General features: G+C 42.4%; 1 protein-coding gene across 1 annotated transcript in view; it reads left to right on the top strand.

Moving 5' to 3' along the window:
• Positions 1-8,792, top strand: part of Slc22a2 (solute carrier family 22 member 2) — a 36,110-nt gene extending 27,318 nt beyond the window's left edge. Inside the window, exon 11 of the mRNA XM_031351691.1 lies at positions 8,314-8,792. Within this exon, the coding sequence (XP_031207551.1) occupies positions 8,314-8,380 (67 nt within the window). The 3' untranslated portion in view covers positions 8,381-8,792. The remainder of the gene's footprint in view (positions 1-8,313) is intronic.
• The last annotated feature ends 1,668 nt before the right edge of the window (positions 8,793-10,460 follow it).

The raw sequence follows: 10,460 nt of genomic DNA, 5'->3' as shown, positions 1-10,460 counted from the left end.
TACAAAAAAGAAAAAAAAAGTCCAGGGCCTATGGGAGAAGGATTAGTCTGTATGCATTCACCACAGAAATTCAGAGTTGAATTGAAGCACCATCATCATTGGTAAACCTGGATAAAGTGTTTAGTACTATACAAAGGGCTGGCTTTCTGAATATATATGGAGAGCTCTAACAAAATCAAAGGAACTGGGCAATGGTAGTGCATGCCTTTATCCAAATACGTCAGAGGCAGAGACAGATGGGTTTCTGTGAGTTTGTAGCCAGCCTGGTCTACAGAGTGAATTTAAGGACAGTAAGGAGAAACCCTATCTTGAGAAAACAAAACCAAACAAAAAACCATGAGAACTTCTTCCCCCAAAAAGAAAGGGGCTGGGGCCCTGAAAAGGAAAATGAACCGCTCACACATACATGAAAGTAAGTCCCACCTCTTTCATAACCAGAAATATGTGAACTGACGCAGCACAGGTATTCCTCTGTGTCGTCAGAGGTCAAACTACCCGGAACACACTGTACTTGGGAAGAATGTGCAGGGCCCAGTAGCCCCCATGTGACCGTGGCTAACACTGACCCCTTCATGGCAGCAAAATGTGTGGGTAGGACTAACTGTTAAAGGATTGTTTAATGCAACAAAAGATTAGAAGAGCCTAAATGCCCTTCAGTTGGGAATACAGTTGAATAAATTATTTTATGCCATACACCAAAGCACTGTGTAGCCACTAAAAAGAATAATACAACTTTACATCCACTGATAAGTCCTCAAAAATATATTGTTATTTGCAATAACAACAAAAAAGGCATATAAAAGCATTCATTCTAACATTTGGGTAAATAGAACATAAATACATAGACATATAAATATAAAATAGTATTGAAACTAAAATGACAAAAAATATAGAAATATTCAAATAGCTCCCTTATATGGGGTTTTTATTCCTATTCTTTCTATAACCTCTGGTCCCATAGAGCTTTTCTAAAGTGAGAATTGGCACATAAGCTCAGTTCCCAAGATCTGTGACAAAACCAGATGTAGGAAACCTGGAACAGGCATCTCCTCTTGTTGGCAATTTATAGGAGCCGCCGGATGGTGGCTCTACTCTTTGGAGAGAAAACCTTTTGTGGTAGACCACAGTCCCCCATTTCCTGTTGTCCTGGGCCTGGTCCACTTCTATTACAGTCTGGTTCCCATGACTATTTGCATTTGAAGCGCCTTAGCTAAAGTAGCCCCTCCCATCTGGAGGCACTTTTGTGCACAGTACCCTCTCCTCTGGAGGACAGAGACTCACTCCATCCTGAGCATAGGCACATATCTACAGCTGTAATGTCCTGACAGAATAAGCCCCAGACATGCACCATATATCAGTCAAAGTCCCTCCAGGATTTTCCTCAGCTAGCTCCCGCGGCAGGTGGACAGTCCTACAAGAAGGTGAGGAACACAGGCATAGACTCACACAGTTATCTTGATGGTCACTGGCTTTGGGATTTCATGGGAAAGTGAAGAGAATGCTGAGCTATTAGACTAAGAGTCCTACAAAGAGGGGCAAGAGGCAGGGTGCTCATAAGCAGGAGGGCAGGCCACAAAGTTGGTACTGAAAGCACATTCCTGTTATGTGTCCCAGACATAAAGAACAGGACCAAGAAGGAGCCCCTTCCCTGCCAGCAAGGGCTCTCTACCCAGTTACCAACAGCCTGTCTGACTTGTGTGAGTGATTGCCCTTCGCCCCCTTAGCCTGCCTCCCTTTCTGTAAATGAGGGGCGGTTGGGAGCAAACATTTTCTAGGACTCTGAAATAGTACTTTCCAAAGCTTTTTTTTTTCCATGTATTCTCTCATCAAATGCTCACGAAATGGGTCTTACCATTAACCCTATTGACAGCTGAAAAGAACACATGTGCAGAGATAGACAGCTCTGTCACATAACCAGTAAGCAACAAAGCCATGGTGCCAATTGGGCCAGCCAGGTTCCATGGCCATACTTATCATAAGAGGGCTGCTCATACCTAGAATAAGGCATCTCCACCTGTATGCAGGGCTAGGCATTCAGGCTCAGTCAATACGCTTGCTGCTGTTCTTGGTGCTTCTGGTGTAAAGTTGCTTCCTCTACGTCGGGTTTCCTTACATTGTGCTATCTGTTGTTGCTGCTATTCATGCTATTTTTCTTGGTGCTCCCATAGCTATTGATATTACAGTTGACACAGCTGCTGATGCTATTGATACTGTCACTGCTGCCATTGGTGCTGCTGGTATTAATGCCACTATATCTGTCGCTGATGTAACTAATGATCCCACCACTGCGGTTGCTACTGCAACTGTTGCTGTTGTTACAGATGAAGCTGCTACCATTGTTGCTGATACTCTTGTTGCTAATGGTACTGTTGCTATTGCCGTCAGTGCTATTGTTACTGATCTAGGTCATTGCTGCAGCCAGCAACAGCAGCGATTGCTATTGTTACTACTGCTCCTGTTGTTACTGATGCTAGTGTTGTTGTTGCTGATGTTATTGTTGTTACTGCTGCTGTTAATGATAGGATGTTGTTATTGCTGGTGCTAATGCAGCTGTTGCTCTTGTTGCTGCAATTGTTGCTGCTGTGATTGGTGTTGCTGTTGCAACTACTGTTGGTGTTACCATTGCTACTGCTGCTATGGTTGCCATTGTGGCCATTACTGTTGTTACTGCTACTGCTAATGTCACTATGACTAGTTTAAATGCAGCTCTTGCTCTTGATATTTCTATCATTGCTGCTGTTATTGATGCAGCAGATCCTATTGTTACTGATGCTAATACAGCTATTTCTACTGCTGCTACTATTGCTGGTGATAGTGCTGTTGCTGCAGCTGTTGATATTATCGCTGCAGCTGTTGTTGTTATTGTTCTTGCTGCTGATACTGATCTTATTGTTGCTACTGCTAATGCAGCCAGTGCAAACATGACTGCTCTCATTGTTGCTGCTGCTACAGTTGATGTTATCATTGCTAATGCTGCTGTTATTGCTGCTGCTCTTTCCCCTTCTGTTATAACCAAGTAGCTGTTGCTGCTGCTGTTGTGATTGTTTCTGTTGCTAATCCAGCGCTTTCTGATGTTGTTGCAGTTGCTGAAAACACTGTTTCTGCTGAGGCCATTTTTAGTACGGTTGATGTCATCATTGCTAGTAACGCTTTTGGTGCTTGTTGTTATTGCTGTTGCTGCTGTTGCAATTACTGTTATTGCTACTGTTTCTGTTACTTCTCTTTCTGTTATTGCTCTAGTTGCTATAGTCACTCTTGATATCCTTACTGTTGTTGCTGCTGTTGAAACTGTGCTTGCTGTCATTGAGACTATTGTTCCTGTTATTCTTGCTGTTGTTGCAGTTACTGTTGTAGCTGCAGTTACTGTGGTGGTTGCTGTAGTCAATGCTGTTGCTGCTACTGGCACTGTGGCTGTTGCTGCAGTTACCATTGTTTCTGTTCTTGTTGCTGTTGCTGAAGTTATCCTTGTTGCTGTTGCTGTTGCTATTATTGTTACTGTGATTGTTGCTGTTGCTGTTGTTACTGTTGTTTCTGCCTTTACTGTTGCTGCTGCTGTTACTGTTGCTGTCAGTGCTGTTGCTGTTGTTCCTCTTACTGCTGCTTTTGCTACTGTCTCTGTGGCTATTGCTACAGTTACTGTTGCTGCCGTCACTGTTACTGCTGTCACTGTTGCTGCTGTCATTGCTGCTGCTGTCATTGTTGCTCTTGCTGCTGTCACTGTTACTGTTGCTTCTGTGACTGTTGTTTTTACCATTGCCGTTGCTGCTGTCACTGTGGCTGTTGCTGGGGCTCCCATAGCTGCTCTCACTGTTGCTGCTGCTCCCATAGCTGCTCTCACTGTTGCTGCTGCTCCCATAGCTGCTCTCACTGTTGCTGCTGCTGTCGCTCTTTCTGTTGCTGCTGCTATTGTCAAGGTTGCTGTTGTTACTGCTGAAACTGTTGCTGTTGTCACTGTTGCTGTTGCTGCAGTTACTGTGGTGATTGCTGCAGTTATTGTTGTTCCAGTTATTGTTACTGTTGCTGAAGTTATTCTTGTTGCTGTTACTACTATTGGTATTACTATTACGATTGTTGCTGCTGCTGTTGCTGCTGCAGTTGCTATTGTTGCTGTTACTGTTGCTGTTTCTGCCGTTACTGTTTCTGCTGTTGCTGTTGTAGTCACTGTTTCTGCTGTTACTGTTGTTACTACTGTTACTGTTGCTGTCACTGCTGCTGCTGCTGCTCCTCTTACTGTTGTTTTTGCTGCTGTCACTGTTGCTGCTGCTGTTAATGCTGTGGTTACAGTTACTGTTGGCCCTGCTGTTGTCATTGTCACTGTTGCTGTTGCTGCTGTCACTGTGGCTGGTGCTTCTGTCACCATTGCTGTTGCTACAGTTGCTGTTGTTGCTGCTGTTGTCACTGTTGCTGTTGTTAAAGTTACCATTGCTCTTGTTATTGTTGCTGTTTGCTGCAGTTATTCTTCTTGTTGCTGTTACTACTATTGCTATTACTATTACTGTTACTGCTGCTGTTGCTGCTGCTGTTGCTATTGTTGCTGCTGTTGCTATTGTTTCTGCTGTTACTGTTGCTGTCACTGCTGTTGCTCCTCTTACTGTTGTTTTTGCTGCTGTGACTGTTGCTATTGCTGCTAATACTTTTGCTGCAGTTACTATTGTTGCTGCTGTCATTGTTGCTAATGTTACTGGAAATGTTGCTGCAGTTACTGATGATGTTACTGTTGTGGCTGTTGTTGCTCTTACAGTTGCTGTTACTGCTGTGGCTTTTGTTATTCTTACTGTTGCTTCTGCTAGTGTCACTGTTGGTGTTGCTGTTGCTCCTGGTGAGCTTGTGATTCCTATAGCCGCTGTCACTGTTGCTGTTGTTGCTCTTACTGTTGTTGCAGTTACTGTTGTTGCTGCTGTTGTCATTGTCACTGTTGCTGGTAAAATGATTGTTGCTGCTATCACTGTTACTGTTGCTGTTGTCACTGTTGCTGTTGCTGCATTTACTATTGTTGCTATTGTTGTCATTGTTGTTGTTGCTGTTTCTGTTGTCACTGTTGCTGCTGTCACTGTCACTGTTAGTGTTGTCACTGTTGCTATTGCTGCTATTACTGTTGCTGTAGTTGCTGTTGCTGCTGTTTTCACTGTTACCGTTGCTGGTACTGAAACTGTTTTTGCTGCTGTTGTCACTGTTCATGTTGCTGCTATTATTGCTGTTGCTGCAGTTATTGTGGCAGTTGCTATAGTTACTGCTGTTGGTGATTTTGTCACTGTTTCTATTGCTGCTGTTATCATTGTTCCTGTTATTATTGCTGAAGTTATTCTTGTTACTGTTACTGTTACTGCTACTATTACTGTTGCTGCTACAGTAACTATTATTGCTGTCACTATTGCTGTTGTTGCTGTTACTATTGCTGCTGTTACTGTTGCTGTTGTTGTTGTTACTGCTGTTACTATTTTTGCTGTTACTATTGCTGTTGCAACAGGTACTGTTATTGCCATTATTACTGTTGCTGATGGGGCTGTTAACATTTCTGCTGTTACTGTTGCTGTTGCTGTAGTTACTGTTGCTGTCACTGCTGTAGCTGTTGCTCCTCTTATTGTTGCTTTTGCTGCTGTCATTGTTGTCATTGCTGCTGTCACTGTTGCTGCAGTTACGGTTGTCACTATTGTCATTGTTGCTGTTACTGCTGTGACTGATAGTGTTGCTGCTGTCTCTGTTGCTGTTGTTGCGGTTACTGTTGTTGCTATTGGTGTCATTGTCATTGTTGCTGTTGCTGGTATTGCTGTTGCTGCTAAAATGATTGTTGTTGTTACTGTCACTGTTGCTCTTGCTTCTGTCACTGTTGCTGTTGTCACTGTTTCTGTTGCTGCATTTACTGTTGTTACTGCTATTGCTATTGCTGCTGCTGCTGCTATTGCTGCTTAAACTATTGTCGCTGCTGTCATTGTTGTTCTTGTTATTCTTGCTGTTACTGCTATCACTGTTGCTATTGTTACTCTTAATGTTGCTGTTGTTGCTGTAATTGTTGCTACAATTGCTGGTGTTGCTGCGGTTACTGCTGCATTTACTGTTGTTGCTGTTATTGTCACTGTTGCTGTTGCTGCTGTTGTCACTGTTGCTGTTGCTGCTGTCACTGTTGCTGCTATTCATGTTGCTCCTGAAACTGTGGTTGTTGCAGCTGTTGCTGTTCTTGTTATTCTTCCTAGTGCTGCTGTTATCGTTGCTGTTATTGTAGTTACTATTGATGCTGTTACTGTTGTTGCTGCAGTTACTATGGCAATTGCTGTAGCTACTGCTGTTGATGCTGTTGTCACTGTGGCTGTTGCTGCAGTGACCATTGTTCCAGTTATTTTTGCTGTTGCTGCGGTTGTTCTTGTTGCTGCTATTACTGTTCCTATTACTGTTACTGTTACTGCTGCTGTTGATATTGTCACTGTGTCTGTTGTTATAAGTACTGTTGTTGCTATTACAGTTATTGTTATAGCTGTTACTGTGGTGGTTGCTGTAGTTACTGTTATTGATATTGTTGATACTGTTGCTGTTGTTACTACTGCTGCTACTGTTGCTGCTGCTGAAACTGTTGCTGTCGCTGCTGTCACTATTGCTGTTTCTGCTGATACTGGTGCTGTTGCTACTGTCACTGTTGTTGGTGCTGTTGTCACTGCTGCTATTGCTACTCTCGATGTTCCTCTTTCTGCTGTTGCTGTTGCTATTATCACCTTTGCAGTTGCTGCTGTAATTGTTGCTACAATTACTGGTGTTGCTGCTGTTACTGCTGTTACTATGGTTGCTGTTACTATTACTATTGATGCAGTTACTTTTGTTGCTATTGCAGTTACTATTGTTGTTGTTACTGTTGCTGCAGTTACTATTGTTGCTGCTGTTCCAGTTGCTACTGTCACTGTTGCTATTGCTACTGTTCCTGTAGCCACTGCCACTGTTGCTATTGTTGCTTTTATTGTTGCTGTTGCTACAGTTACTAGTGTTGCTGTAGTTACTATTGATGTGCCTGCAATTACTGTTGTTGTTTATGTTACCATTGCCTTTGCTGTTGTCACTATTACTGTTACTGTTGTTGCTGCTGTCACTGTTGCTATTGTTGCTATTGCTGCTGTCACTGTTGCTATTGTTGCTGTTGCTGCTGTTACTGGTGCTGATGCTGCTATTACTAGTGATGTTTTTGCTTTTACTGGTATTTCTGTGGCTCTTGCTGCTGTTATTGTAGCTGCTGTTGTTATTGGTATTGTAACTTCTCCTACTGTTGTTTTTACTGCTGCTGCTGCTGCTATTTTCATTAGTGTTAGCACTGCTATCAATGCAGTCACTGCTGCTACTGTTACTACAGTTGTTGTTCATGTCATTACTGACACTGCTACTCTTGGTGCTGTTATTATTCTCATCGTTGGCATTGGTACTGCTCTCAATGCTGTTGTTATCATTGCTGCTGAGATTGTTGTAGCTGACATTGTTGCTGTTATTGACACTGCAACTCTTGCTGACACTGCTGCTGCTGCTACTGTTGCTGCTGCTGCTGCTGCTGCTGCTGTTCATGCTCCCACCACCATTGCTGTTGCTGTCATTGATGCTCTGTGGTTGGCCCTGGAGACTCGGGGAGCTCAGTAGATTTTCTTGTCCCACTGCCTGGAACCTGGGAGTCCTACAGCACCACTGGCTGATTTGATAAGATTCTGTTATCTGTATCTCAGACTGGACTGGTTCAGAAACTGAGACTGTGTGGGGAAACTGAGGGAGGAGTTGGGGAACTGGGGCAGCCCACACCTGATTCAGTGTGAATAGGAACATGTGCAAAGGGCAGAGTTGGGAGCAGCACAGGAAGGAGAGTAGCCCTCCTCCCAAGACTATCAGCAGTATCCATATATTCATAGAGAAGATACTAAAAGAATGTACTAGCTGAGCAATATTCTAGTCACAGTCTTCACTCATGAAATAGTTAGGAAAGACTTAGTGAAAAGAACTTCTTAAATTCTGTGAGAGAACTGACCAGTGTCTAGATTCTGCAATCATTATATTTAACAACTGTAGACTTATATTCAATCCTCAGCTACATTCTCTGTCATGGAAGAATGTGAGACACAAGGAAGGGAATTTAGTAACACCGTCTTCAGTGAGTTATTCTCCAGATTCTTCCCATTTTCTTCATGAAGACTCTTATTCAGAAGTCATTGCAAGAATGATCTTGGTCAAAGCCTACACTTAGGTTTTGTTTCATTTCTCTCTTTTGTTTTGTTTCTTTATTACTCACTTGATGCTCCTTTTCAGCTCCTCATAACTTTTTTCTCAACCGTCTAATTTGACTTCTTATTGCAGGCCAAGTAAAAAGAAAGAAAACCGAATTTACCTCCAAGTCAAGAAAGCAGACCTTCCACTAAGCTAAGGAGAAAGAGCATCGTTGCTGCTGGAGCTCTGAGACCAGAGGCAGAGCTTCTCTTCCCCTCCTCCCAAACCCACACAGCCCAACCTCACTTACCCCTGAACTCCATCAGCAGGGAGCTGTAGCCCACACAGTTTGTTGCACTGATGTGTCAAGCTCTTCCTCCCACCAGGATCTTCCACCTCATTCCACTCTCAGTGGTCCCAGGAAATGGCCATGGCTTTACTGGATTTGTTGGGGTGCTTTACATTTCTTTACTTGATTTCTTTCTCCATCATGACATCAAACCAAAATATCCAAGGGAGCTGTGGACCAGGACAAACAACTATTAAAAAAATAAGAAATCTGAAAAACGATAGACGTGAGAAAAGAAATTTTAATATTTTTTTTGAGCAAATAAAAACCTCAGAATGTACATCAGGGACTTGGAATGAAGATTTTTGGTACCATAAGTATGATGAAATTTCAAAATATGTTGTTTACTGTGTGGATCACACTTGAAAAAGATCCTGAACACAAGAATGAGGAAACAAGTTGAGCAATCACCAAGCCTGCCTATACTCACAGTGGATAACCACAACAAGGGCATGCCTTCTGTAAGAGTACAGCAAGGAGCATTCCTAACATTACTGGCTCAGACATGACAGTTTTTCAGTTAGGTAAATTTTTTTTCTCAAAATGAATGGCTCTTAAAAATGGCGTTAGTATCTCACCAAAGTAATATAGTAAATATATTTTAGAAAGACAAATATTAGGCCTGGGGAGGTGGCTCAGTTGGTAAAGATGCTTAGCCTGTAAGCATGAAGACTTAAACTTAATCCCCGGGCCAATGTAAGAAAGGGGTGGAGAAGGAAGGTGGTGCTGATCTCTGGGCATCTCTGCTGGGGAGGAGGGGGCAGGCAGGTTCTTGGGGCTCAACAGTCGACCACCCTAGCTTACTTGGAATTTCAAGTTTAGAAGAGACACCATCAAAAAAAGAAAGAGAGAAGGAAAGAAGGAAGGAAGAAAAAGAGAGAGACAGGGAGAGGGAGAGAGAGAGAGAAGGAAGAAAGAAAAACCAATGCAAAGGGGCTGGAGTGATGGCTCAGAGGTTAAGCGCATTGTAAAGACCCCGGATTGATCCCCCCCACATACCTGTGGCAACTCACAACCATCTCTAACTCCAGTTCCTACAAGTCCAATGCCCTCATCTGGCCTCCACAGGCATCAGGCATGCACTTTCCCATGTACATCAAATAAGTTCTAAAACATTTAATCACAAAACAACATAGAAACAGCCAGTTATAAAATGCGCATCTTTATTTTGAAGAAATACAAATTAAAACTAAAATGACATTTTCGCTGATCAAATTAATAAAATAATGTTAGTAATATTGAGTGTGGGCAATCACCAATGGTGCATTCTTTTGGGCGCCCAGTTGTCATTCCATATCACAAATGTGTCTGACATCATAGTCCTCTGTCTTTGATAAACAAAACTCTGCCCAGAGAGGCATTTGAGACGTATTTGTTGCATCGTTTATGGGTGATGGCGAAACTAAGAAATGACTCAAATTTACATATATGAAGAATGTTTATATAAGCCATGGTGCCACCATTTAACAGTTAAACAAGGCAAGAGAAAAGCCAATAGATGCTCTGTTGAGAAAGTTCCAGTACAAAGGGCAAGAAAAGTATTAAACAAGTTATGTGAAAATTAAGAATACTCACTTACATGGTAGCCCATAGAGAAGACAAGGCAAGATTTTCTATATTTTTGTAATAATTGCATTTTGTATGTTCATGTGTGCCCTGGTTTCATTTCTATTGCTGTGATAAAATGTGTGACAGATGACAACTTATAGGAGAAAGGCTCTCCTAGAGTTCAGGATTCCAGGTCACAGCCTATGCCTGGAGCACAAAGCACTTAACAGCCAGTCATGTCCACCATGCGAGAAGACCCCAGAGAGACCTTGGATCTTTTGTGTCCCCATTTAACTACATGTTTCTATTGATTTACATCTACTTTGTGTTTTAAAAGTATTTAAATTGTCACAAAAGTAGAACTTGTTTTTACATACATGGTGGACCCCCTTATAGAACA

This window comes from Mastomys coucha, unplaced genomic scaffold (assembly GCF_008632895.1).
Source record: "Mastomys coucha isolate ucsf_1 unplaced genomic scaffold, UCSF_Mcou_1 pScaffold5, whole genome shotgun sequence".
NCBI lineage: Eukaryota > Metazoa > Chordata > Mammalia > Rodentia > Muridae > Mastomys > Mastomys coucha.
This window is presented reverse-complemented; position numbering and strand designations above follow the sequence as displayed.